A 25,024-nucleotide genomic window follows, 5' to 3' on the forward strand; every position below is an offset into this window, starting at 1 on the left:
CAAGCAGAAGGGGCACATGCTGTGCAGCACCTTCTGGCTTGATGTTTGGATATAGAGCGAGTCTAGCATTGGCTTATTGCAGCATTACCCTTCTTCGGCGTGGAGGTTTCATGGGCTTGGCATTACCGATAGAACTGTTTATTGCATCTTTTCCCTTTGCACATCTCCAACGCCGTGTGAATAAGCCACTGAGTGAAGCGGGCGCTGACGGCCGCCGGCCATGCTCGTGCGTCGTCTGCCCTCGGTACCACGCGCCGAGCAGGTTCCCAGGCTAATCCCCGCGGTAGTGCAGACATGGAGCCACCACCACCACCCACCAACATGTTCCACCAAGGCAGCCTACAGAGCGGAATCGCGCTTGCCATTCAGGAGCAGAAACTCGTTGCCTGCTTCGTTCGAGGTACGTGACGGTGCACTATCGGAATCTGGGTAGCATCGTGGCTGACTAGCTGCGTAGACGACGGCGCCACGAGCCACGAGTGGGAAGGCGAGTGGCTGAAGAGCGGATGGGTACGTTGGGACTCGGCCAGGTTTTCACAACACGCGCTGATGATGCATGTCTAGCTGTCGACTCTGCTCCACCAAAAAGCGGTCGTCCTGCGACTCGAAGCGGGCTCGACCGAAGCCGGTTTTCTGGCTGCCTTCTCCGATGTCTCGAGCGTGCCCACTTTCGTCGTCATCCAGAACGGCCAACTCCAAGTTCAACTCAAGAGCGATGCCACGAGAGATGACTTTATCAACTCAATCCGACGCGTCCTGGGAGCGAATCCCATCCCAGTCTCCAACGCAGCACCAACCTCTCCCCCACACGCAAGCACACCAGAACCTACGAATAGTATAGCGAATGCTGCAGCCGAAGACGACCTGTATGGCCTCCCCGAAACCTCACTGCCCACCCTCACGTCCAACACACCAGGCAAGCAAAAAGCCACAGGCTCCCAGCACCCCACTCTCCCATCCACATCCGCCACCAAAGCCCAACAAGAAGCCCGCGACGCCCTGCGAAAGAAGAAACGAGAAGATGCCGAAGAGTTAGCCCGTATAAAAGCACGAATAGAAGCCGACAAAGCAGCGCGCAAAGTAGATGCCGAATTGCGCAAAGCAGAACGCGAGAAGGAGAGGAACAAGGGCGCACTACGAGCCCCCGACACATCACAGCCAGTGCCAACGTCCTCGCGAGGCACCAACTCCAAAACCGTCGCTCTCAATGTTCGTTTGTTCGATGGCCGCACCATTCGCTCTACATTCCCTCGCTCCGCCACCCTGCAGACTGACGTGCGGTCCTGGGTTGACACTGAGTTTGGGAAATTGACCCAGGATGACGAGAACATCAACAACAAACAACTGCCTCCTTACTTTTTCCGACATATACTCGCTCCATCGCCCAGTCGTGAGCTCTCTGCCGGCGACGAGGCCGTCGAGTTGGGCGATATTGATCTAGCGCCCAGTGCGACGTTGGTACTGGTGCCAGTAAAGGGTTACTCGGATGCGTATTCCGGGGCCACTGGAGGAGGTATAGCAGGAGCCGCGACGGGCATCGTTGGCGGGGCCTTTGGGCTTCTCACTTCTACTGTTGGCTACGTGGGGAGTACCATCAGCTCCGTTATAGGCTACGGGGCGCAACACGAGCAAGGTGGTGATGGTAGTAGCAGTAACAACCATGGCGGTGGTGGTCGTACCATGGGCAGCAGACCTACCCGGGATCCCAGTCACGATCCTGTGCTGGATCAGGCAACTTCGGGTGGGATGAGGGTAAGAACGCTGGCAGACCAGCGGGCAAGAGATGTACCTCAACAGTTCTATAACGGGAATCAGTTGAGTACTGAACCTAGGCCTGAGGACAACGATAAGCGAGATTGAGGTTGTGGTCTTATTCTCAAGGACATGATGCAAATAAGGTAGATGACCCTAACTCCATCGCCGAGCAGCCAAAAGACGTCTTCCTCGTGCTGACGTGACAAGAGGAGGAGTTCGTGGTGCGTAGGATGGCTGAAAAACAAACGCTTTTGTGTCCTTTCCATCCGGGATTTGCCATCATCCCCTCATCTTCGCTACACGATTAGAGCTGCCATTCGCCATTCAAACAAAAGCCTTTTCTTCATCCACAGACTCCATCAGCCCCGCCGCCTTCAACAGTTCACTATCCACCATGGTCCCTGCAAATGGTACCTGGGGACCCTCAACCTGCGGCTTCCAATCCTCGCGCTTCTCGACCACTTCACCCGCGGCCAGTCCGCCGTGACTCAGCGCCTTGATCTCTAAAGACTCAATCTTCGCCTCCATGCTCTTCACCTTAACTTCCAACTTGACGCGACCCTTGTCTAGCTCTGCAGCATCAGTAGGGCAGGCAGACAAGGCAACTTGTAACTCGGCGAGCCGCTCGCGAGCTTCATCTAGCTCAGCGTGCTCAGACGTCGTCTGCGGCAAGAGATTTTGCAAGTAGAGCCCAGCGTCATTCTCGTGGTCGGAAGATAGTGCAAGAGGATTTTCGGGGCTGGGCTTGGGGGCTTCGGTAAAGATTTGGAGGCCAGGTGGGTTGCGATAGTGGACCGGGTCTTGCGCGACGTCTTGGAAGAAAGAGAGAATGGCATGCTGGGTGGGAGGGTAGGTAAAGATGCATTCACCAACCGAATTGTCGCCGCCCGCGAAGGTAGGGCAGATGACAGCTTGACCCGAGGACCATTCTGTGCTTTCTTCTCCACTAGTAGAGGTTGATGTTGCGGTTGGAGTGGAAGCCCCGGCCGAAGAGGTGACGCTGAGAGCGAGGCTGTGGAAAGCCTTCGTTAGAGCCGAGACTGGGCCTGTAGGAATCGAAGCGTGCCAAGACATGTGCTTGATTGATTGCATGGTTGATGGTGTGTCTGCAGAACAAGGCCCGTTGACTTGTCGATTGTAGTCAGTCGGTAAGTCGACACAGTGCTGGGGGTTGCATGTCAGATCGCTGAATCGCCACTGACGTGTGCGCTGATGCATGAAAGCGCGAATCTGTTCATCTTTGATTTGGGAGTCGTCGATCAAGGAGTGAATGAACGCCATGGCCGTGATACGGGTACCATACTTGCCGACTATAACAATACGTTAGTGTAAACTCCTCAGGTGAAAGCAGGGCCAGGAGACGTACAGTCGTGCGTGAGCAGGTTCAAGATACTCTCCGTTCCGTCTTCAATAGCGATGACGTAGACTTCTGCGTCAGCTGCAACACGATCGGGGTTGCAGATGACTTCGTCAAAGACAGTCTTGACATGTTTCTTGGCATTTTCATGACCTGGAACACGGTTCTCGTTGTCACGGATGCGGACCATGTCGTGGGCGATTGACTTGCGTGGCATGGCGGACCAACTGCGTAGAGTCATGGCCTGGTCGTACTTGTGCGAGTACAGCAGCTGGCCCGCGTTCAAGACAATCAAAGCAGGAGTGGTAGTCTTGTCTTGGAGAACATGACCATCTTTGAAAATCTTCGCGTCCCTTTCAGCGGTGTTGTCAGTGTCCGAGCACTTGACCATCTCCTTGGCAAAGTTGACGACTGAGCCACCGTTGATGCCGAGTTCCCGCTGCAACTGTCTATACGCCAGGATGCCTAGATCTTGCATGGTGTCGTTTACCAGTACAATCAATCGCTTTCGCGTCTTGAGGAGGTCAGGCGGTGGAGCAAGGATAGGTACATGTGGACCATTGGGCTTGGTCATGGCGAAGTCGGGAAGGTGGATGCACTCGAGGCCGAGGTAGGACAGGCGCTTCTCTGCTTCCTTGCGCTGGCAGGCTGTGATGTGTTAGCTGCGAGTGTTTCAATGGAAATTGGAATGTACTTTGCATGGCCTCGCGGCGCACCTCGTTGACGCGCTCATTGTTGGTGGCGTGGTAGACATAGGGCTTCTCGGGGGCGTCGATCATACGGACATGACCTGAGAGGTTGATGAAGAAGCCAAGTTGGTTGAGGTCGGCTGGAAATGATGGATCCGGCTCCAGAGTGTCTTCTATGCGGCGGAACATGCTGACGCAGATGCTTGAGGGCGTCTATGGACCGTAGACAGTGGCGAAGTGAGTTGCTAGAAAACGGCAGCCAGAGCTATTGCGGGAGTAGGGATTGTATGTGTAATGGCTACGGAAGTCGGCTTTTATCACTGGCGCGGTGGGTAGCCGCTGCCGTCGTTTGTAGCGCGTGGTGAGAGCAAACCGATTAGGAAAGGGTGTCTCGCACGGTGAGAGAGCGAGGGGAGGGCAAAGTAGACAGTGAGATGGGTCAACCACGAAGATTTCGCACGCAATGTCTCACAGTGTGCGCCCGAAGAGCGGCCATGTGCAAGGCTACATGTGTAGCCAAAAGTAGGTGGGATTGTACATGGAACCAGTCGGGTTCTCGTAGAAGCACAGCTACCAACTTGCCTTCTTCACGCCCGGCAGGTTCCCCGCGAGAGCGTTTACGCGAAATTGATACTGTAGCATCGTCAGCCCTGCGTCGCGCGAAGAGAAGGCCATGGCATACTCGGCCCATTCTGAAGTCGCTGAAGACACCACGGCCCTTGCCGCCCATTATACACCTGTTCTTGATCTGGGTGTAGCGTGTGTAGCAGTGCATCTGCGAGAGCTGGAGCTGAGCCTGCGCGCGGACTCGTTGCGGAAGCGTGGTATTGCGGATCAGGTATCGCAGAGCTTGTCTGTGTCGTCGTCAGTCGTTGCGCCATGGGAGCGTTAGGTGCAGAGGCGCGTGCCGTTCTGGCTCATTCTCCGAGTACACCTTCCGCTTGGTGTGGTCGCGGATATTGCGAATCTTTGCGAAACATCCAATGTCCAGCTTGGCCGCGCGGAATTGAGACATGGTGGCGGTGGGCGGAATGGGTTGGATGTCTGCGCGCACTCGACCAGGTGTTCTGCCGCCCGATGCCCGCTCCCCACCAATCAGCGCAATCCAGCCTCTGACGCTTTCCCTTGCACTATATACTCCAACGCCGCCGAACCGTTCGAGCTCACAGCACTGTTCCTGAACAGTACATGTTGGCAACCTAGTCTGCAGCGCTACCCAACGTCCAGCTGGCATGTTTACCGCACATGATGTGAAGGACATCTTCGCCCTCTTCCCTCCGCAAGACACTTCCGATTTTGTTCCGCGGCTTGCGCTATCCTCCAGCGGCCATGCTTTCGTTACGCTCCAGTTTGTCCAGGCTCGTTTCAGAAGCCGCGTGACCAAAGGTGAGCGTTCGTAATCTCTCTTGGCTACATTTGCTGAAGCATGCACCAGAGACACAGCGGATACCGGTTTCCACATTGGCCAACCACCTCGACATAGGTCGATTACTTGTCCATCAACTAGTCCACAGCCACCCCAAGCTATGTTTGTTCAGCGCGGACGAGGAAAGCATTATTCCCATAGACGAGCGAGACACGATAGTCACTCGCCTATCATCTGAGGGACTGGCATCCAAGGCCGAATTCATTGCCCAGCACCGTGTCTCTTCCAAGAGTCTTGACTTCCTCCTGTCCAGTCAAGATTATAATGTCCTGGAAACTAACGGCTACATCTACACTAAGGCCTATGCTCACAAGATCGCGGACATAGTAAAGAGTATGATTCAAAGGACGGTCGATGATGTCCGGTAAGTGCAGGACTTGCCTTAGATGCATCGCATGCTCACTCTGTACAGGACTCTCAATATCAAACCAGCTGATTTGCCTGACAATCCCCCAACATGGTTCATTCTGCATACTCTCGAGCGACTCTTGCAGTCTGAAAATCTTACTTCCAAGGTCAACATCCAGGAAACTGACGTTAGCGTTTTGTGCACACCCAAGCGATATCTAGAATCCGAACGCGATACCACAGTCTACGATCTGCAGTCCGGCGCTCTTGCCTATCTCGACGTGCAAAAATTCGCCTCCGACTTCATCGAACTTTTCCCGTCTTCCCAAGTCGCATTGTCTTACTTCCAGCAACTCTCAGGCATTGAGGTAATAGACTCTTTCGCTGTATCACTGATCTGGATCTCCAGGTTAGAGCAAGATTGCGTACGCATCCTTGAACAAGAAGGTTGTACCCTTGATGTCACCGAAGTGATTGGCTCCCGTCTTCCACCAACTATAAGGGAGCAGGTGGCCGGCCGAGCCAAGAACTCCATTGTCGCTCACTTCTCCGAGACCACTGGAGGGCTGAAGATAGTGCGCGTCGGCACTCTGATACTCACTGAAAGGCGCCGAGACGGAGCACTCGACGAGCTCGCTGGCTACGCAAAAGAAGCTGCAAAGGCACAATGGCAAAGTCTACACGACGATCCAACCCTAGTGGAAGACGTGAAATTCACTCGAGACAAGATCAAAGACATGATTCCTCCCACAGGCCTTGTTCAGCGCCTTCTCCTCCAACAAAAACCAGTTGAGAAGTTATTAGAAGAGCGCTTCTGGTTCCACGTGTCCTCGTTCGAAACACTGAATGAAGAGGAGTTTGCCATGTACTGGACAGATCGCATGCTCACCCGATATCGGATATACAGCGCCGGCTTAGTTTCAGTCATGGACCAGAAAGTGCACAGCCAGCTTGCTCAGGTCTTTGCAACTTACGCACACAAGGACCTTATACCCGATACTATTGCCAAAGCACGAGCGCAGGGTCTAGTCCTCAGCCGCAAAACAAGAAAGAATGTTACCAAGCTCTCGAGTGTGCTGGAGTCCACGACGCCTCTGGATAATACATCACTATCTTCAGCTTTGGAGAAATTCAACAAAAAACAAGGTATCAACCATCCATCTACAGATTCGCTGGCTGCTGCCAAGCAATCGATGCTCGACGACATGCTTCGCCGAATCAAGAAACAAAAAGCTTCCGACGGCCCCGTACTCTTCTTAACGCTAGTGATCTTGCTCTTCGCAAAGCAGTACGATGGTGTCGTATATGCAACGGGAAAGTTCACACCAAAGCTGTTGAAGTTATTGAAAGGCAAGCTGGAGTATGAGCAGTATGAGCAGCTTGAGAGATGGAAGGAAGCTGCCAAGGCCAATACCTTGAGCGCGGAGGATAGGGAGGGTATGGCCAGGATGGCAGCGACGTGAGATCATTGCTTTCAATGCCTACGACAACTCCAAGATCCCGCTTGTGATCGAATCCGGTACTTTCATTTGGTGGTTACACGCAAATGCTTGTCATGGTCTTTGCGACAGGTTGGCTTGTTCATCTATACCTCAGATAACACTCGGAAGATGGTATACTGGTAGAAACCCACGCTTACCTAGCATTAGAACAATGTTTGAGTCTTTCACGCGGCATCTATAGCCTCACTTCGTCCGAACCCTCTTTTCAACTGCGCACACTGTTTGCACCAAGCGGATGGTGGTACTACTCCCATTTGCGGCTGCGATTTTATCGAACGGCACATCTGATGTTGTTCTTCTCTTGTGCTTGCTTCTTCACTAATCCACAGGTTATCATTCGTCATGATTGAGCACTAAGTAGCGAGTATTGAACAACCACCGGTAGATGGATAATAGTCACAAATCATGTACGACTTGATGCACGTCGTGAAGTTGCCATGAGAAGTCGTACCTTAGCTTTCATGCGCAAGACTACCTGCCTTGCATGTCCCAAAAGCACCGCCTAATGCAACACCCAGCATCTGTGTGTGTGTCTCTCTCTCTTTGTTTACCTATCCTCGCTTCCCTATACATCCTTCATGAGTTCCTCGAGCTCATCATCATCGTCCCAGTTCCCTCCCCTCCTGTTGACAACAATCTTCTGCTCTTCCTTCTCCTGTTGCTCTGCTACAGCCCCCAGTATCTCTTTGAGCTGATCTTCTGTAACCTTCTGTCGTAATTGGCCAGTCCGCGCAAGCATTATAAGTCTGTTCTCGATGTCGGTTGCGCGCGATTCCTTGACAAGGCGGATACGGCCGAGACGGTCGGCTGCTTCGGGGAGAAGGATTTGTGAGAGAATGGAGGAACGCTGGTCGGCTGATGGGAAGGGTTAGCCCGTGGTTGCTAATGGACGGCGGGGTTTGGACGAGTGGGCGAAGGGGGAGTGTGTGGTCAAGTGATGCATGTCTGCGCCAGGAGAGATTCTGAAAACGTACCCTCTTGCTGCCTGTAACTCTGCCTTAGTAAGAAACCTTGATCTTCGTGTATAATTGTATTTACTTTCGCGAATCTTGCTCGGCGCCTTCGCCTCCTTGTCCTCCGCTTCCCCCGCCCTGTTGTTGTAACTGCTGCAGGCGCGCGCGTCTTATCTGCTCGAGATCTTCGTCGGACATTTCGGTATTATGTAGAGTATCTGAGGGCTCGACGCGAAAGGTTGTTAGAGTAACGGCCTCTGCGGCGCAAGTACTGGTCGAGCAAAAGTGTGTTTACGCGGGGAAGTTCGCGGGTTGCTAGGGCACGGTCCCAATCGCACACCCCCCACTCCCTAGGTAGCTTGTCAGACACCTCAACCAAGAGGAGAATGCGATCTTGACTAAGACTGGGGCCTGGTCTTAGTTTGAGCTGGTCATTGAAGGCGCGCTCTGGTATGCGGGATGATTGAGATAGCTTTGAGGTGCTTCGCTGGAGTGTTGCCCGGCTGGTGTGTCGCCGACGCCCCAAAGATGCTCAGGGTGACGATAAAGCTGCAGCCGTCATCTCACGATGCTTTCTTTACATGTCGATCTTGGATATACTTACGGATGCTCTAATTGCTGTACTCCAGGGTGTGATTAGGAAGACTGAGAGGTGGAACTGACGAAGCTGGCTCAATGTATCGCTGCATTACGAAATTGACGACTGAGATGGACACGCAGTTGGCGTCATCGGCCATCGCGTAGGCCATAGTTTTAGTACCAGCTGAAAAAGCAGCTCTACATAGCTAGGCTGTGGACAAAGGGCGGAATGATAGAGACGATTTGTCGCTCACGACTTGTGTTTTACGAAGAACGTGTTTAGAATGACAAACTCAAGTCACGACTGATAGCGTGCGGCTATTCTAGTATGCTTTCAAGTATTCCACTTCGATTAGCCCTCTCGTCTAATCTGATTTCGCAACATGAAGCCCCCGCGTGTTGCATTCCACATTACTAGGCGGGTATTGACGCTTCTGCGACACCTTCAGCCCGCGGCAAACTTGCTACTACTCCTTAACTTCTCCCCAAACTTCCATAGCATGAACGGCGCTGGGACACCCAAAGCCAAGGCAATAAAGCCCAGCACGCTATTTCCCCATCCAAAATCCAACTCGTCATACATGGCCGGTGCAAACAACGGAAATCCAAACCCAGCCAACGACCTGAGCACCGTCGCCGCCGCGATAGCACTCGCAGCGTACCGTGTATAGCTGTCAACAAGATAAGTCTGTATACACTGAAACCCCACAATAACACCCGCGCAAAATATCGCAGCACCGATATTAGGCATGATCCAATGTACCTGCGCTTGTGCACTCCAACCATACCAAAAAAGGCCGATTGGAACGAGAAGAGACGCAGGGATCATGATTGGAATGCGAAATTCTGGTTTACCGATGCCGTTGTTGCGTTTCTTTAGGCGGCGGTAGAGGGCGTCATTGAGGGGTGCGGTGATCTGTGTGCCGAGGAAGAAGCCCATGCCCATGGAGATGAAGTTCAAAGAACCAATCCCTATAGTCATACCATAGCGCGTGACCCATAAGCTGGGGAAGGTCGAGAGCATCAGATACATGAGGCCATATAGGTAGGCCATGTAGCAAGCTAGAACTTGCACAATGGGCTGGGTGAGGAGCAGCTTGAACGGCCTTCTCATGGCGATTTTAATAGTTGTTGCAAGCGTTCGATCAGGATTATCGAACTCAGTGTGTAGTTCTTCGTTGCTTGTCTCTTTACGCAGTTTGTTTCGCTTCCACTCAAGGAGCTTTGGTGCGTATGTTTCTTGCAGAAGGAAGAACCCGAGACATTGCACTATTGCTGTGAAGATCGTGGTGGCGTAGAAACACCATCTCCAAGTCGTGTTTTGAGAGATGAAGCCACCGGCAATAGGCCCGATAGCCGGGCCCAGTAATGGAGCCAGTGAATAGATTGCTATGGCTCGGCCACGCTGCTCGGGAAGGAAACAATCGCTAAGAACACCCTAGTAAGTCAATTAGCGTTTTATCTTCCAACGGCATTTTTCAGGAAGAGAGTACATACACCACCAATAGCTAACGGTGCAGATCCGCCTAAACCACTGAAGAATCGGAATGCCATGAGCTGGCCAGATGTCTGAGCAAATCCACATCCCAAATTCCAAGCCAAGTAGAACAAGTTTGACAGCTGCAAGACGATGACTCGTCCATAGATCTCCGATAGTGGGCCTAGGAACAGCGGTCCAATTGCATACGCCAGAACGAAGATGGATAAGGTAAGCTGGGCTTCGACTTCATTTGTGATGCCGAATTCAGCACTGATGCTGCTCAGAGCTGGCGAGATCATGGACGAGGATATTGGCGAGACGAGGGTAAAAGAAGAGACAATGATAGTTGCTGCCCATTTCCGCTTCATGGACCCTACCAGCTGTTAGACCAAAACTTATCTGTGCTTAGTTGGGGAGACCAAACCTACAGTTCTTTGGATTATGTGGGTCGAACTCTGAATCCCATGTGACCTTATGTATGTTAGATGTTACAGTAGCAGTCAATGTCTGTCAGGTAGAATATACCAAATTTGGGTCTTTGACGGACCGCGTAGACTTTTGCTTTTCTAAACGTGATAGTGCCACCACATCACGCTCGTATGGAATACCACCCCGTATCTCCTCGTAAGTCGTATATTCCTCTTGAGCGGTATCATCTTTTACTTCTTTCCCACCTTTGTCATCGCCGCTGTCGCCGCCGCCGTCGTTGTCACTGGACGAGTTCTCGTCTCGCCTTTCAGTCTCAGTCTTGTGCAATGAACTGGCGTCCTCGTCGACATGGGTTCCCTCGCCATCTTCATGGTGATAAACCGAATGATCGTCTGGGAATTGACTGGACAAGATACGATGTAATGGTGCGTTGTCGAGTCGCCGTTGTCGGGATACTGATCGGCACGTGGATGATCTTTGAGCTCGTGGTCGTCTTGTGCTTTCCATGGTGACGTGAGACTGAGAAGAGGCGTGCACAAAGACTGGGTATGCTGTCAAATACGTGTAGCAGACTATGATTACTAGTGTAGGGCGTGAACTTCCATGTATATAAATATAACTCGTCTGTGTTTTTCAACGATAGAGAAGGTTGTGGTGAGGGAAACAGTGTCGCTATGCCGGCGTTCAAGCTTGGAAAGTGAATAGACACAGAACTTGCATGCGGCGAACTTCGCGATTTTGATGGAGTCTGCACGCTCGGTTTTAAGCACGTGTAGGACATATCTCCGTGGATCGCGTGCCCCACAACGTTGGTCCTTTGATTCAGATACTGTCGGTGCATCGGTAGACATTATTTCCCGAGCGCAGACTGAAAAGGAGTGGATACGGTTAGTCGTGCAGGGTTATCTGGGTGTGGCGTAGAAGCTTGGTAATATTGTAGAGGCCGGTGGTATGGGGTGACGTCAGGGGTTGCTGATTTCCGGCGCTACTGTCGCGTCGTGTAGTGTAGATATATATCCGATGTGGTAACTCCGACCTCGAGCCGAGACGAAGGAAAGTACACAAAAGTATGTACTGAGCTGTTGGTAAACAAAGCATCATCGTGGTAAATAGATAGTAGTAAACCGGAGACTGAATTTTGTACGCATCTGATTCGATACATGTCATCCCGTGTTGTATATATGCACATATGGTGGGAGTACTCAATTCACCACTACCAAGGGACGCGGAGTCAATTTTGTGCCATGACTGAACAGGTTATCGGGGTCGTACTTGTGCTTAAGTTCCTCGAGTCGCTTCACGTTGGCGCCGAAGATCTCGTTCGCCTCAACATCGGCAGCTGCATAATTGCCGTACTGACCTACACCACCATCCTTTGACCGTTCCGAGGCGGTTTCTGAGGCTTTCTTGAGAAGATTTCGTGAGAAGGTACGAATTTCGTCGTCGAGTGAAGGATCGAACCTGTGCTCTCTTTAATATTGACTCCTCTGTGATGCTGATTCGGCTTACCATTTCATCATCACAGCCACATTATAGTAGTCGCCACGATTTGAGAAAGCCGTCTTGTCGTTGGCAATCTCCATGACCTTCTTATAAGGAACGGCTTCAAAAAGCATCATGCTTTCGTTCATTCGCTCATGCGACGCCACAAAAGCATTGAACTCAGCGTGAAGCTGCATAGCGAAGTTTGGGTCCATGGGGAGTCTGAAAGCGCCACCACCGAAAAGCTTACGTCCATCAAAGCCGGCTCCTTGATTAAGAAGGCTGTTGAGTTGAGGGTAGGGAATCATGGCGGTCATGTTCGCTATTGGGCCGAGTTCAAATAAGTCGGCGAAGAAGGCGTTTCCTTCTTCTTCGTTACCATTGTGAAAGATCTGGCAAATTACAACCGAAGCATTCGCCGGTGGTGGGGCAGAGAAGCCCATGAGCATCGCTTGGTTGCCGTCGTTGGTAGTATGAAACTTATTTGCGAACTGAACGACCTGTGGTAGCTTATCCGGAAGGAAAACCAGCGGCCCCGCAAACACATGGCTCCTCTGTTGATAACCCTGGAATGTGAATGCCGTCACTACTCCAAAATTCTGACCTGCGCCTCGCACAGCCCAGTATAGGTCGGGGTTTGAGGTGGCTGACGCGACAACTTGTTCACCAGAAGCGAGGACAATGTCAACGGACAAGAGATTATCTGGAAGATGTCAGTAACGCAGACTTTGTCAATACTCATTGATACTGGTTCATGCACATACCAATCGTTAAGCCGTACTTTCCTGTAAGATAACCATAGCCTCCTCCCAGAGTCAAGCCCCCCACGCCGGTATGGTTGACGGTGCCACCTACAGTTGCAAGACCAAACTTGGCAGCCTCAACGTCGACATCTTCCCAGATAGTCCCACCGTCTGCCTTGATTGTTTCGGCATCCACATCGACAATCACCTTGCGCATCTTGGAAAGATCGATGACGATGCCATCTCGGATAGACGCAGCTCCAGACGTGCTGTGGCCTCCCCCTACAGAATGTGAGTCTTTCTCTCACATGTAATTTGGCTGTACTCTGATGTGCTTACCGCGGACTGTGAAGGGGATTCTGTGCTCGCGTATTTGAGCTAAAACCGCGGAGACGTCATGGGCGGACCGGACTAGGACTACAGCAGCCTTTGCTCGTATAAGTGCGTGAACATGATGCAGAAACATTTGTATAGAAAGACAGAACCAAGGGAACGTACAGCTCGTTTTATGCAGTGCTCACTCCACCTCTCGATGCTCTTTTCGTACTCTTCACCGTCGCCCGGAAGTAGGACTTCAGCAGTCGTGTTGTCGAGTAGCTTCTTCAGCGACGGATAGTCAAAGTCTCCAGACCCCAGGCCCATTTTCATAGTTTCGAAACAACTAAACGATGTTGTATAGTTGGTGGGAGCCATCTCTAGCGGGGCGCAGGCTGAGTAAACATGTCGGCACGCATCTGGATTGGGCAGGGCTTAGCGCGTGGACCCTGGATTCAAGATGCGGCGAACTTTGCCTCGAGCGGCCAGAATGCATTGCTCGACAAGATCAAGGTCGGCGTTCGATGATGCTGAAGACGAGAGGCTTACCGTCAGTATGTGCATCGTGCCGACTAAACATTGCCATTTCACGAGCGCGTAGCGCAAGATTACCCTCTCAGACACGGCACGCGCCGCCGCCGCTACGCTTGGTCGCCCCGGAGCCTACAACGCCACGAAGAGCCTTCTCTACAGCCTTTGGAAGACGGCAATTGCAGCAACATGCCTCACGGGATACTGAAGGCTTGCCTCCCTCGGCAGCCGACGCGGTTAGCCACGAAGTCAACGCGCGGAGAGCAAGGCAGCAGTTCGGCGATACGTTGCCGCGGGACCACTTGACCGACGACGAGTACACAATATACAAGAGGCTGTATGGCCCAGCCGTCTTTGCAGATGCTGCCGAAGAGGCGGAACGCGTTGACGGTGCAGTTGACGACGAGATTGTCGAGCAGGAGGGGCCTGATGGTTCCATCGTCTTGCTCAGGAAGGGGGTGGACGGCCAACTCGAAGAGATTGAAGTCGCGGAAGAGGTCGATGCCGAAGACGAGGCAGCTGCTGAGCCGGACCAAGAGACAATGACACCCGCAGAATGGGAAGCGCGCAGGGAGGAAGAGGCGCAGGCATACCACGACGACATCTACGAGCAGAGTCGACTGCAACAAGAGGAAGCAGAGGCCTGGGAGGACGTAGATGAAGGGCAAGAGGAAGACGGCTTTATGCGCGCACATCCATTGACCATCGAGGGCCGCTTCAAGCCATCGCCTTCGACCGTCTTTCTGCCCAAGAACTCGCTCGTCGACCCTACCGCGCTGCTCCTGACGCGCGCCAACCACAAACACCTCGCCGAGTCTGCGAACCGTATCTTTGGCGGTCGTGGTTTGCCTCACTCCGCCAGCACGACCCCTGCACGCTTGGGCCACGAGCAGAAACCAATTCCGCTCCACCCTTCGCAGTCAGATATGGGCAACATCGAGGCTGATGTTTACATGGCTTCTGTACAGCCAGGCACATACGCAAGTGTCATGAGCGCCATGGTTGAAGTCCGTCGCCGATTAGGGTCAGGATGGCTGCAACACATGCTGCAGGACAAAAAGGGTGGCACCATACTAGACGCTGGCTCTGGTGGTGTCGGCGTGCTCGCATGGCACGAGATGCTAGAGGCCGAATGGCAACGTATGCACGAGGACTCGGGAAACACGTCGCTTGGCGCTACCCCGTTGGGAAAGGCGACTGTCTTGACCGCATCTGATGCACTGCGCCACCGTGCAAGCAAGTTGCTGGACAACACAACATTTATCCCGCGACTGCCAGAGACTGTGACAGCGGCCGACGATGCAAACACGCAGCAACCGCGCAAGTTCTATGACGTCATCATTGCGCCACATACACTTTGGCCCATCCGACAAGACTATTTTCGCAGAGAGCAAGTCGAAAAATACTGGTCTCTTCTGAACCCCAAGGGTGGTGTTCTCATCCTCATTGAGAAAGGCCTACCACGAGGCTTTGAAGTTGTAGCCGCTGCCCGTTCATACCTTCTAAACGAACACATATCTTCTCCCGGCTCAGAAACTATCGAGACGCTACTCGAATCTCAGGTGTCAAAACCGGACGAAGAGACTAGATTCTCTGAGAAGGAGACGGGAATGATCGTTGCACCATGCACAAATCACAGCACGTGCCCGATGTATCAGTCTACAGGTGTGAGCCAAGGAAGGAAGGACTTTTGTTTCTTCAATCAGCGGTACATCCGCCCTCCATACCTTCAACGTATCTTGAATGCAAAAGACAAGAACCATGAGGATGTGCAGTTCAGCTACCTAGCCGTCCAGCGTGGACGCGACCAGCGCCTTCCACAATATGACATCCTCGGCAAAGGGTTCGTGCAAGGTGAAGCATCAACCGCCGCAGCTTTTGAAGGGCACGAATGGCGCCCATCATCAGACCCAGGAACCGAAGAGCCCGTCATGTCCTCATCTACCGACGTTAACCCACTCACCTTCCCACGTCTTGTGCTCCCCGCACTTAAGCGCAGAGGCCATATCATCTTAGATGTGTGCACACCTGCTGGCACGCTAGAGCGCTGGACCGTCCCACGCTCCTTCAGCAAGCAAGCTTACCGCGACGCGCGAAAAGTCCGCTGGGGCGACCTCTGGGCCCTCGGCGCAAAGACGCGGATACCACGCAACGTACGTCTAGGCCGGCCAAACGACGAATTCGACAAAAAGGGCAGGAAAGTCAAGAAGGCGAAGCAAGTCACTATCGAAATAGGTGTTGGTGAGAAAGATGGAAGGACCGTCGAGGAAGGCCCCGCAAAGGTGCTTGGCAAGGGAGGGAGGTTGTTGGTTGGTGACCGCGATGGACGGTATACTGCGGATCGGAAAATTCGGGGTAGCAAGGGAAGGAAAGGGAGGAAGCAGAGGGTTGAGCACGATGCTTATGACTTGGATGACGTATGAATGGTGACTATAGGTATGAGTGGTGTATTGTACGATATGGCCGATTCCGCGGATTCAGAGAATTGCCGCTCAGTTCAAGTTCTCTTCCATTTCGCTTCCTGCGCGGCGCAGTTCCGTTGTATTTCAACCTACCAAACGGCCAAATATCCCGATTCGCCAAGTCATGTTGATTGGCAAGTCTTCGCTTGGCACCGATTACGTCCTGTTTGTAACTCTTCATGCACGTTCCCGACGTCCTCCTTCTGGATTCGTCCTCTTGGCTTCTCACCTACTCAACGACTGGCAAAGAGCGAGAATGTATGAAAGCAAAGTCCGGGGTGATTGTGCTGACATACAGGTATGCAGCACAGATTATAAATGCAACGGGACTCTGGAAGCTGGCGGATGGATGGGAGGCTGCCTGATTGTCCGTCCCACTGCATATAAGTATCAACGGAGGGCACATGCATCTTCAATAGGACCACCAACCGCTTCTGTATCTTGGCCCCATTTGTCTCTTGTCTCATCGTACCGCCTCACGCACCTGGGCAGCATCAATCCAACATCATGTCCACCAAACCCGTCGCCCTCATTCTCGGCGCAGGCCCCAATGTAGGCTTAGCCATAAGCACCTCATTCACCATCCTGAACTACCGCGTTGCAACTGCCTCCCGATCCGGCACGAACAGCATCAACCCCGACACGGGCATCCTCACCCTGAAAGCCGATTTCACGGCGCCAACATCCATTCCCAACCTCTTCTCGCTCGTGCTAAAAGAGTACGGCACATCGCCCAGCGTTGTGGTCTGGAACGCCGCCGCGCTGACGCCTCCCCCTGTGGAAGAGAGCGTGCTATCCATATCCCAGGAACAATTTGCCAAAGACCTGAATGTCAATACCGTGAGTCCGTATGTGGCAGCGCAGGAAGCGGTCAAGAGCTGGGAAAGCATGGGGGAGGAGCATGCAGGGGATAAGAAGACGTTTATCTACACTGGCAATACGCTGAATCAGACCATTGCGCCTGTCCCGCTGTTCTTGACACTGGGTGTGGGAAAGAGCGCGAGTGCGCATTGGGTTGGCATGGCAGATGCTTTGTACAAGGAGAAGGGGTATCGGTGAGTTGTTTTTCCCCTCTACGCAACACTTCTCTTGCTGTCAACGTGTGGGTTGAACATGGGATGTTCTGCTAATATCGGGTTATAGGTTCTTCTATGCAGACCAACGACAGCATGGTAAGAAAATGACTATACAAACCGCATATGAGAGATACACTGACTTCATAACTTACATTTGCAGATGGTGCACCCATGCTAAACGGTGTAGATGGCCCTGCGCACGGCGCATTCTATGCGCAGTTGGTGCAGCAAGAAAGGGATGTACCGTGGTTAGCTACGTTTGTCAAGGACAAGGGCTATGTCAAGTTTTAGACGTGTCAGGATCGCGACTTTGCTTGAGAGGTGGAGCTATGGAAAGATTACATGCACGGGTCATTTCTATAGATGAATTTGATTAATGTCAGCATGGCCTATATACAGACGACCCGCTGCCGTCGACTACGACTGCTAGCCCAACGCAAACGCTCTCGTTATATGCCGTACAAAGTAAAATGGGTATATCCTCCTTCCGGCTTATGACACCAGTGCAAACGCTAAAAAGAAAAGTAGTGGTCCCTCTAAACCGAGTGTAGGCTCGGTTGACGCCCAGTGATGCAGCAAGACATAAGAGAGTATGTGTAGATGAAATGTATGATGGATGCTCAGATCATCAAGCCGGCACCAATTGCGACGGCGCTCAGGCCTGTCTCGCGACTGTCCTCGCTCGTTCGTCGCTTTCCTAACGTCTTCAGTTGACGCGCGGTATCCATCTTTGTTTGCGACATGCCAGACGGCGATGGTGGGCCTGATGGGCCTGTAGCATCGCTGTTTGACTTGGAGCGCATAGGGCCTAGGTCTTCGCCGAAAGTGATTGAGGTGATGGAATCATCACTGACACCACGAATAGGCGAGCTGGGTCTCTCTGATGAGGCAGCAGCGGATTCAGTTTTGTCTGCGGTGGCTGTTGGTGAGCTGTGGATCGTTGTAAGCCTTGCAGAGCGTTTGGACCTCGCGAAACCATGTACGTCGTAACGGGGTGGGTGCGGGGTATAGTCGACGAGCATGTGCGCCTTGACGCTAATGCGGAAGCGTTGGCCTTTTCCAAAGACTACGTCGCTGACACGTGGAGAAGAAGCAAGCAACACTGGAGCGCAACGGCGGCGGTAACGCAGGGTGTGCGCAGGGCAAGGTCGGATCGCGGGTGCCGATTTGGAATCTGACGATGATTCACTCTCAGGACGCTCGTCATCACCTTGCTCGTAGTCGTGTGAAGAGATGGGTGCTAGCGATTCTCTCGCATGCCGCGTCGGGAAACGAACGTCTTCGGGGTCGAAGTCGTCGAATTCCAGGTCTGGCGCAGGTGCTGCGTGGCTGATGCCCGAGTCGCGGGTGCCAGCCAGATGTGGGTAAAGTTGGCGGATAATTTGCTCCTGTTGTGCAACGATGCGTCGGCCGGCTTCTAGACTTGTCAGACTCTCGAGGTTTTCTCCGAACTGCGCGTTGTCCAAAATGCGTTGACGCCTGCCCCTTCGAGGAAGACTTCTGTAGCGGGGCTCGCTGCGATCTTCTAGGGGTGCACTGATGTCGATGGCGGCGCAAAACAATTCCACCCAGTCGAGCATGCCTTGCTCGGTCGACGGACAGAGCAAGAACTGCTCAAACTCCAGGCGCAGGCGGATGGCATGTTCCCGTACAGGCTCGAAAAGCTGTGGATCTGTTTCGTACAGTTTAGGCCGAGCGACAGCGGGCACCAGGTGGGCGAAAGGAGACTTTGGTATCAGCAACGTCTTCTTGAAATCAGATGCCACGCCAACTTCAGCATGCTGCAAGGAATAGGTTCGCAACAAGCGACCTGGGCATGGCTCTTTGTTCTTGCTGAGGAGACGCGGGTACTTTATGCGGTGTATGCTCAACTGCGTGCCTCGAAGTATGGCGTAGACATCATGCCATTCTCGATGTCCCGAGACCTGGAATGGCGAGGATAGTTCCTGCTTGATGCCAACAAGTCCTTCCATCTCGACGGTGCAGGTGTAGGGCGGGGGTGAGTGGATACTGCGCACTGCCTCTTTCTCTCTCCTTGTCCTTTCGTCTAGGACGCGACGGGTCTGAGGATCGGTTGCGCGAGCATACGAGGGCGGCGACCCGATGGGCAGTTGGGCGTGGGTGTGGTAGGTGTTGTGGTATCCATATGTTGACGTGGCCGGCGAAGGGTTTGTCGAGCGAGGCCGTGGTGCACGTGTTTGAGCCATGGCTTCAGTGGTCGAGTCTATGGAGCAGGGCGGTGCGTTGAAGAGTAGATGGCTGCAAGGCTGCAGGGCTCTTGGCCAAGGTCAGGGCACGACTTTAGTGTAGGTATCGGCGCTGTATTTGGAAGCGGCGTGTGGTGCCAAAGCAGCTCATGGACCTATCGAGGAGAAGGCGCCATGAACGGGTGGCTTGCGGTAGTGGTTTGACGATGGAATCCCCGGACTCGATGTGTCACAGTGATTTGTTCTCGTCAGGAAAAAGTAAGTCGAGCAAACGGACAAAGTCCAGTGTCGCTGTCGAGATGACGCCACAGGAGCTGCAGAAGCGAAAGAAGCGGTGGCAGGCGCGTTGGGTATATCTAAAAGCGACGACAGGGGTGGTCCTGCTGTGGAATGAAATGCGGACGGGGCGCGTCGTATGTGACCGAGGAAGATGCGACACAAGTCTGGCGGAGAGATTGACAGCGCAGGGCAGTGCGAATGGAAGCTGACGGAGAAGAGGAGCATCACTTGTTGCTATCAGCTGCCCTGCAGTTGTTGGTGCCATGCAAGGATAACTCGTCAAGGCCTGAAGACGTTCCAGATGCCGCTAACAGGACCTAGAAACAGGCCCACCCGCCCCTTTGAGCCAAGTCGAGTCCTGCACCTCTGCAAGCGATCCGTCGTCCGCCGCACTCCACTCCACCCTGCGTGCTTTTTGCCTCAGCTGGGAATCTCGCGCACCTCCCACCGAGCCTAGAATCACCACACCATCGCTTTTCTCGCTGCTCCCACACCACGCTGACAGTCTCGGCTCCACCACCATGACACGCCCCGCGCCCTGCTAACGCAAACCGCGCCACTTTAGCTGAGTCAGGCCTCGCCCTAGGTCGGCTTTATCTTGGCTTCGACACATGACGGCTTCTTGCCCTAGGCATGCGGAAGTCATCAGCTAATTGCAATCCCACGGCTCGGGTTCGCGGTACGCTGGCGCAGGCGGCACGCGTTCGCCGCTTGTCTTTGTCCTCCGTACCTCGGACACGCTCGCCTTGTGGCCTATACTGACCGACACACGCAGGTCGCACCCTCCTGTCCGAATCCAGATATCGCCAACACCTTCTCCCTGCTCGACTGTCTTCCTTTCTTCTTTGCCGCTCCTTTTCGAACACCATCTTTTTGTCTTTCCACGTCATCTTTCCGTCATTTTCGCGTCACCTGTGAGGCAATCCTGCTTGCGCCGCGCCAGACATTTCGATAAACAATTTCCGTGGTACGGTTTGCGTACGGTGAAGAGTCAGATGACTATCGCAATCTCACATTAGCCCTAGGACAATCATACATCGCACAGCGGATATCTGCAGTGCTGCACTCTATCCGGCATATTCGTGGCAACCGGCACCTTTGTCTCGACAGCTTCGTCTAGTATCCTGGTCTTGATTTGAAACCTATGATCCTCTCCATACCGTCATCATCCATCACCTTAAATTTCGCTGATGCCTCCGTGGCTGGTTACTCTATTCTTCAATAGCAGATCGAGAGCTACATTTGAGTAGGTCTGTCACCGAGGTAGTGCTCCAAAGAGCGCTGACTAGTATTTGGAGGCAAGTTAAGATGAACCCATTGTAAAACACAGCCACTCGTAAACCCTTCAGCCACGCATTCAGCCGCATCATAACGAAGGAAAGGAGTCAAGCAGAGCAGAAAAATGATTCGCCTCTGATTTGCTTCACGTAGGGTTTGGCGCAGATCTATCTTGAGTGTAGCATGGCGGTACCAAATTTCTACTTGATGTAGAGCATCGTGGACTGTACCCATCTACGCAGCGATCTTGATAACAGCCCGTCCAGCAAGCTTCCCTGCATTCATGTCTGCACAGAACCGATCAATATCCTCCAAACCACCATGAGTCAGAATCGGATGTACGAGTCCTCGCGAAGTAAAGTCGAGTGCCTACCCGCCCAGTTAGTAGCAGTCTCCCTACCTAGCTCGCGAGAATAACACTCACCTCCTCAACGTCCTTTAGCGTTCCTGTCACGCTTCCCACAACATTCAATCTCTTGAGGCACATCAGGATTGGACTAGCTCCCGCAATGATCGACGAATCTTTTGGTAGGCCTACACACACCATCGTGCCGTTGGGTCTCAGCAAGTTTGGCGCTTGTTCGTAGCCTGCTTTCGTTGCTGCGAAAACGATCACGCCATGAGCGCCATAAGTAGTAATCTTCATGATCTCGGAAGTGATGTCCGAGCATGTAGTGAAGTCGATAAACCTCTCGGCACCAAGAGAGAGGCAGAGATCGCGTTTGGCGTCGCCGCCGTCGATGGCAATAACGCGCATACCCATATGGCGAGCGTACTGAACACCAAAATGACCAAGGCCTGGGTGGTATCAGCATCATCTTATATGACGGTTTCAATTTCGTCGCTGCGAAAGACGGAAGAGGACACAAAAGCGCTATGCGCATACTCACCACCACCCGCTCCCGGAATGACAATCCACTGCCCGGGGAGTACTTTACTTCTCTTGCAAGCCACATACGCTGTAACACCACCACACATGATCGGGCCCGCCTCCTCATCTTTGACACCATCAGGCAATCTCGTCGCATATCTCGCATCCGTTAAGCAATACTCCTGGAACGTTCCCGCAACAGTAAATCCACTGTTCAGCTGCTTCGGGCAATGACATTCGTCTTGGCCATTAGTACAAAACTCGCATCGTCGGCATACAGACGCAATCCATTTGATACCAGCGCGATTACCAGGCTGCCAGAGATCCTGCACGTTTGCGCCAACGGCTACAACGATGCCAGCGCCCTCATGGCCTGCGATGCCTTTGGTACATTCGGCCATCTTGAAGTCCCACTCATCATGGAGCAGGGATTTGTCCGAGGCACAGAGGCCACTGTAGTTTATCTTGACGAGAATCTGGTCAGGAGCTGGTTCTGGGACAGGAATCTCCTTGATGGTAATCGTAGCGTTGTCGCCGGTGCCTTGTTTGATGGCCGCCTTTTGTGTTTTGGGGAGTTGCATAATGTTACTGTATTCGGGACGATGTGAAGAAAGGGAGTATGGCTGATTGAGGAACATTGAGTCACTCCGAATACACCTATATATGTATCAACACGGACACCCGGCACCCACTGTCCTATGTGCGGGGGTCCAACTTAACGGACCTTGTTCTTGGCCTTTGTACGGATAGTCGAAGGTTACTGATCGGGGTCGCAAAAGCATGAGCAGTCCGAATTCGGTACACAGATAATCCCTCTACCATTGTCAAGACGTTGCGTTCATAATCTACCGTGCATCGTCACCGAAGCCCTCGTGATCCTACAGCACTGCAACTCGGGAGACCAGATCGGATAAAGCACGTTCGTGTCAAGGTCTGCGGGGAGTATCCGCTGTGTATACGAACCGAGGATGAGGGGCACGCGAGACGGTGGACGTGCGGAGACGACTAACGATTAGCGTGCAAGGCGGGGTACAGACATGAGGTAGATTGGACATGAGCGAGCCGTTTGTGACAGAGTCGAAAGATTCGGGAAAACTAAGAGGAGAGAATTATTGGGTTGTTGTTGCTGCTCTCATGCTGCAATACTTGGTGTCTACGAGGGGTTGAACCTCAGCTCGGGACGCCCCATGGCGCATTATACTCATGCAGCCTTCTTTCAAGCCTATACCGAAATTTGTACGCCGACCAGTGCAGTTATCCTCTGAACCCAGAACGCCGTGCCAAATTCAATGCTCCCATTCTTCTTACCATGCCGTGATATCGTCGACCTCAGCCTCACCAAACGTGCTGCTTTTGGTGGCGACCATACCAGAATCGCTTGTTGCGGTCTCTACGTTTGGTGTTCTATTCATGATCTCTGGAAGCTCGGTCTTGAGGAAGCCTAGTAAGTGTTTGTTTACCTGCTCAAATTCCAGGAGGAAGGCGTCGTGACCATCTGGAGAATCGATCGTCTTAAGTGTAGCCTTGGGAATACAAGCGGCCAATTCCTTCTGTTCGGCAAATGTGAAGAGACCGTCCGACTGTATACCTAGTACCAGTGTAGGCTGTTCAATCAAGGAAAGCGCATAATGAAGGGCCGATACTGGATCTAGTGTGTCGGGCGTCTCGCCTTCAGGATAGCGGTAGCGGGATACATCATGCGTATCCAGCTTTCTTGTGATTGCGATGTAACAATTAGCGTCAAAACGCTTGATGAACTTGTCGGCCTGGTAACGGAGGTAGGACTGTGCTGAGAAGTAGTGCGGCGCAAGAGGCTTCGATGAGCGCGGGAATTGACTGTTGCTACTTGTCGAGCTTGACCTTTCGAGGTTCGGAGTGGCTGGGTCCGATGCATCATGGAACTCGAGGTCGGCATGTGCGGCTGCAGAACCGGGTATGGCGGTACTGCTGTTTGTCCGTGACATCAGACGCGGCGAGCCAGCGTTCTTGTGACCGTGGTTGTGTATCGCCCAGTGTTCATGGGAGGGATTGGACGGAGTGGTCGGTCGCGGTACAGTATTGATGCTCTGTTTCTTGGATAGGTCTGGTGTGTTGCGCCCAAATCTTGATTCGAACGAGTCGCGGCTTCTGTAAGTCAGTAAAGCAGACATGCGTGCGGCTCCAAGCCCGGTCGATGGAGGATCTTCATATGCGTAATAGCCGTCGTCGTATTTGGGGTCACTGTAGATACTTTGCCGTTGCGCTTCGCCCCAGCTGATGCCCCATGCGCTGTAGCGAGCGGAAGTGGCTATCGGGATGATGGTCTTGACGTAGTCTTTTCCGAAGTAGGCAAACTCGAGGACAAGCATACCGCCCATGGATCCTCCAATGACGGCAGCGACCTGCTTCACACCAAGATCATCCAAGAGGAGCTTGAAGACACTGTGCCCGTTAGCAGCTTCCAAGTACGAATTCCAGATTTCGCTCGACTAACTTGACATCGTCTCTTACAGTTGTCAGTGGAAACTCGGGTCCGTACGGACCCAGCGAGACGTCGCCATCTTTTGCTGTGACCGGGCTTGCGCTCCCGTAAGGACTGCCGAGACTGTTCATACAGACGACGAAGAAGCGCGATATATCAAAAGCCTTCCCAGGCCCACCTAGCAACGGTCCCCACCAGTCTCCCACGTCAGCGCTTCCGGTGAGCGCATGGCATATCACCATGGCATTGTCTCCGCTGGGCGCGAGGGTACCGTAGGTCTTGTAGGCAACGCTGACATTGTGTAACACGACGCCGGATTCGAGCGTGACCCGGGGGATGACGGCAAAGGTCTGGTCGGGGATAAGTTTGGCGAACGGATTCTCGGGCTGCGACGACACCGTCCCTACCGCATGTCAGTTTGGATCATGCACCGCCAGAACGCGTCAAGAAAACCCGTCTGGATTCTTCAACATTCCGCATAGCAAATTGCAGCAACCAGCCGTTCTTGCTTTGCCTGTCCGAAATGCTTGCGACGGCAAGAAAAGTTCAAAATGCACCTACTGTACTTCGTCGATCCATTGGCAGATCCATAGGTATCCATAGTCGCGATGTCGTACGTGTAGTCGTAGGGAAGAGTGGAGCCTGCGTTGCAGGAAGTCTGGCGTATCGATCACATTGTGGGGAGTCATCACATTGGTGTCGAGTGCTGCTTGCAGACGCCCGCTAGACGAGGCTCGCCAAGACAATGACGTGCTTTTGGGATTTGCCTGGCCCGTATGATGCCCTCGATCTGTCAAACAT

General features: G+C 53.0%; 12 protein-coding genes across 12 annotated transcripts; 4 read left to right on the top strand and 8 right to left on the bottom strand.

Annotated features, from left to right (window-relative positions):
• Positions 1-321: 321 nt before the first annotated feature.
• On the top strand, positions 322-1,860 carry J4E79_000027 (uncharacterized protein; the record flags this gene model as incomplete). The annotated part of the gene is made up of 3 exons (XM_049348946.1): positions 322-400; positions 458-510; positions 565-1,860. 3 exons carry the CDS (start codon positions 322-324, stop codon positions 1,858-1,860), a joined length of 1,428 nt encoding a protein of 475 aa, XP_049215733.1.
• A 219-nt stretch (positions 1,861-2,079) lies between these two features.
• J4E79_000028 (uncharacterized protein) lies at positions 2,080-3,990 on the bottom strand (the record flags this gene model as incomplete). The annotated part of the gene is made up of 3 exons (XM_049348947.1): positions 2,080-3,065; positions 3,122-3,760; positions 3,807-3,990. 3 exons carry the CDS (start codon positions 3,988-3,990, stop codon positions 2,080-2,082), a joined length of 1,809 nt encoding a protein of 602 aa, XP_049215734.1.
• Positions 3,991-4,371: 381 nt separating this feature from the next.
• J4E79_000029 (uncharacterized protein) lies at positions 4,372-4,816 on the bottom strand (the record flags this gene model as incomplete). Its single annotated transcript, XM_049348948.1, has 3 exons — positions 4,372-4,434; positions 4,484-4,655; positions 4,710-4,816. The coding sequence occupies 3 exons, from the start codon at positions 4,814-4,816 to the stop codon at positions 4,372-4,374; spliced, it is 342 nt and encodes a 113-aa protein (XP_049215735.1).
• A 217-nt stretch (positions 4,817-5,033) lies between these two features.
• J4E79_000030 (uncharacterized protein) lies at positions 5,034-7,038 on the top strand (the record flags this gene model as incomplete). Its single annotated transcript, XM_049348949.1, has 3 exons — positions 5,034-5,187; positions 5,237-5,591; positions 5,640-7,038. 3 exons carry the CDS (start codon positions 5,034-5,036, stop codon positions 7,036-7,038), a joined length of 1,908 nt encoding a protein of 635 aa, XP_049215736.1.
• Positions 7,039-7,642: 604 nt separating this feature from the next.
• J4E79_000031 (uncharacterized protein) lies at positions 7,643-8,228 on the bottom strand (the record flags this gene model as incomplete). The annotated part of the gene is made up of 3 exons (XM_049348950.1): positions 7,643-7,932; positions 8,052-8,062; positions 8,116-8,228. The coding sequence occupies 3 exons, from the start codon at positions 8,226-8,228 to the stop codon at positions 7,643-7,645; spliced, it is 414 nt and encodes a 137-aa protein (XP_049215737.1).
• Positions 8,229-8,641: 413 nt separating this feature from the next.
• J4E79_000032 (uncharacterized protein) lies at positions 8,642-11,025 on the bottom strand (the record flags this gene model as incomplete). Its single annotated transcript, XM_049348951.1, has 5 exons — positions 8,642-8,793; positions 9,465-10,047; positions 10,107-10,462; positions 10,518-10,560; positions 10,615-11,025. 5 exons carry the CDS (start codon positions 11,023-11,025, stop codon positions 8,642-8,644), a joined length of 1,545 nt encoding a protein of 514 aa, XP_049215738.1.
• A 695-nt stretch (positions 11,026-11,720) lies between these two features.
• Positions 11,721-13,436, bottom strand: J4E79_000033 (uncharacterized protein; the record flags this gene model as incomplete). The annotated part of the gene is made up of 5 exons (XM_049348952.1): positions 11,721-11,979; positions 12,028-12,703; positions 12,765-13,025; positions 13,083-13,170; positions 13,242-13,436. 5 exons carry the CDS (start codon positions 13,434-13,436, stop codon positions 11,721-11,723), a joined length of 1,479 nt encoding a protein of 492 aa, XP_049215739.1.
• A 27-nt stretch (positions 13,437-13,463) lies between these two features.
• Positions 13,464-16,012, top strand: J4E79_000034 (uncharacterized protein; the record flags this gene model as incomplete). Its single annotated transcript, XM_049348953.1, has 2 exons — positions 13,464-13,571; positions 13,679-16,012. The coding sequence occupies 2 exons, from the start codon at positions 13,464-13,466 to the stop codon at positions 16,010-16,012; spliced, it is 2,442 nt and encodes an 813-aa protein (XP_049215740.1).
• A 546-nt stretch (positions 16,013-16,558) lies between these two features.
• J4E79_000035 (uncharacterized protein) lies at positions 16,559-17,418 on the top strand (the record flags this gene model as incomplete). Its single annotated transcript, XM_049348954.1, has 3 exons — positions 16,559-17,106; positions 17,195-17,223; positions 17,288-17,418. The coding sequence occupies 3 exons, from the start codon at positions 16,559-16,561 to the stop codon at positions 17,416-17,418; spliced, it is 708 nt and encodes a 235-aa protein (XP_049215741.1).
• A 329-nt stretch (positions 17,419-17,747) lies between these two features.
• Positions 17,748-19,334, bottom strand: J4E79_000036 (uncharacterized protein; the record flags this gene model as incomplete). The annotated part of the gene is made up of 1 exon (XM_049348955.1): positions 17,748-19,334. One exon carries the CDS (start codon positions 19,332-19,334, stop codon positions 17,748-17,750), a length of 1,587 nt encoding a protein of 528 aa, XP_049215742.1.
• Positions 19,335-21,125: 1,791 nt separating this feature from the next.
• On the bottom strand, positions 21,126-22,400 carry J4E79_000037 (uncharacterized protein; the record flags this gene model as incomplete). Its single annotated transcript, XM_049348956.1, has 3 exons — positions 21,126-21,260; positions 21,316-21,689; positions 21,782-22,400. The coding sequence occupies 3 exons, from the start codon at positions 22,398-22,400 to the stop codon at positions 21,126-21,128; spliced, it is 1,128 nt and encodes a 375-aa protein (XP_049215743.1).
• Positions 22,401-23,066: 666 nt separating this feature from the next.
• Positions 23,067-24,824, bottom strand: J4E79_000038 (uncharacterized protein; the record flags this gene model as incomplete). Its single annotated transcript, XM_049348957.1, has 3 exons — positions 23,067-24,183; positions 24,236-24,626; positions 24,785-24,824. 3 exons carry the CDS (start codon positions 24,822-24,824, stop codon positions 23,067-23,069), a joined length of 1,548 nt encoding a protein of 515 aa, XP_049215744.1.
• Positions 24,825-25,024: the final 200 nt, after the last annotated feature.

The sequence above is a fragment of the Alternaria viburni genome, assembly GCF_023758015.1.
Source record: "Alternaria viburni strain BMP 2772 chromosome Unknown scaffold_1, whole genome shotgun sequence".
NCBI classification, from domain to species: domain Eukaryota; kingdom Fungi; phylum Ascomycota; class Dothideomycetes; order Pleosporales; family Pleosporaceae; genus Alternaria; species Alternaria viburni.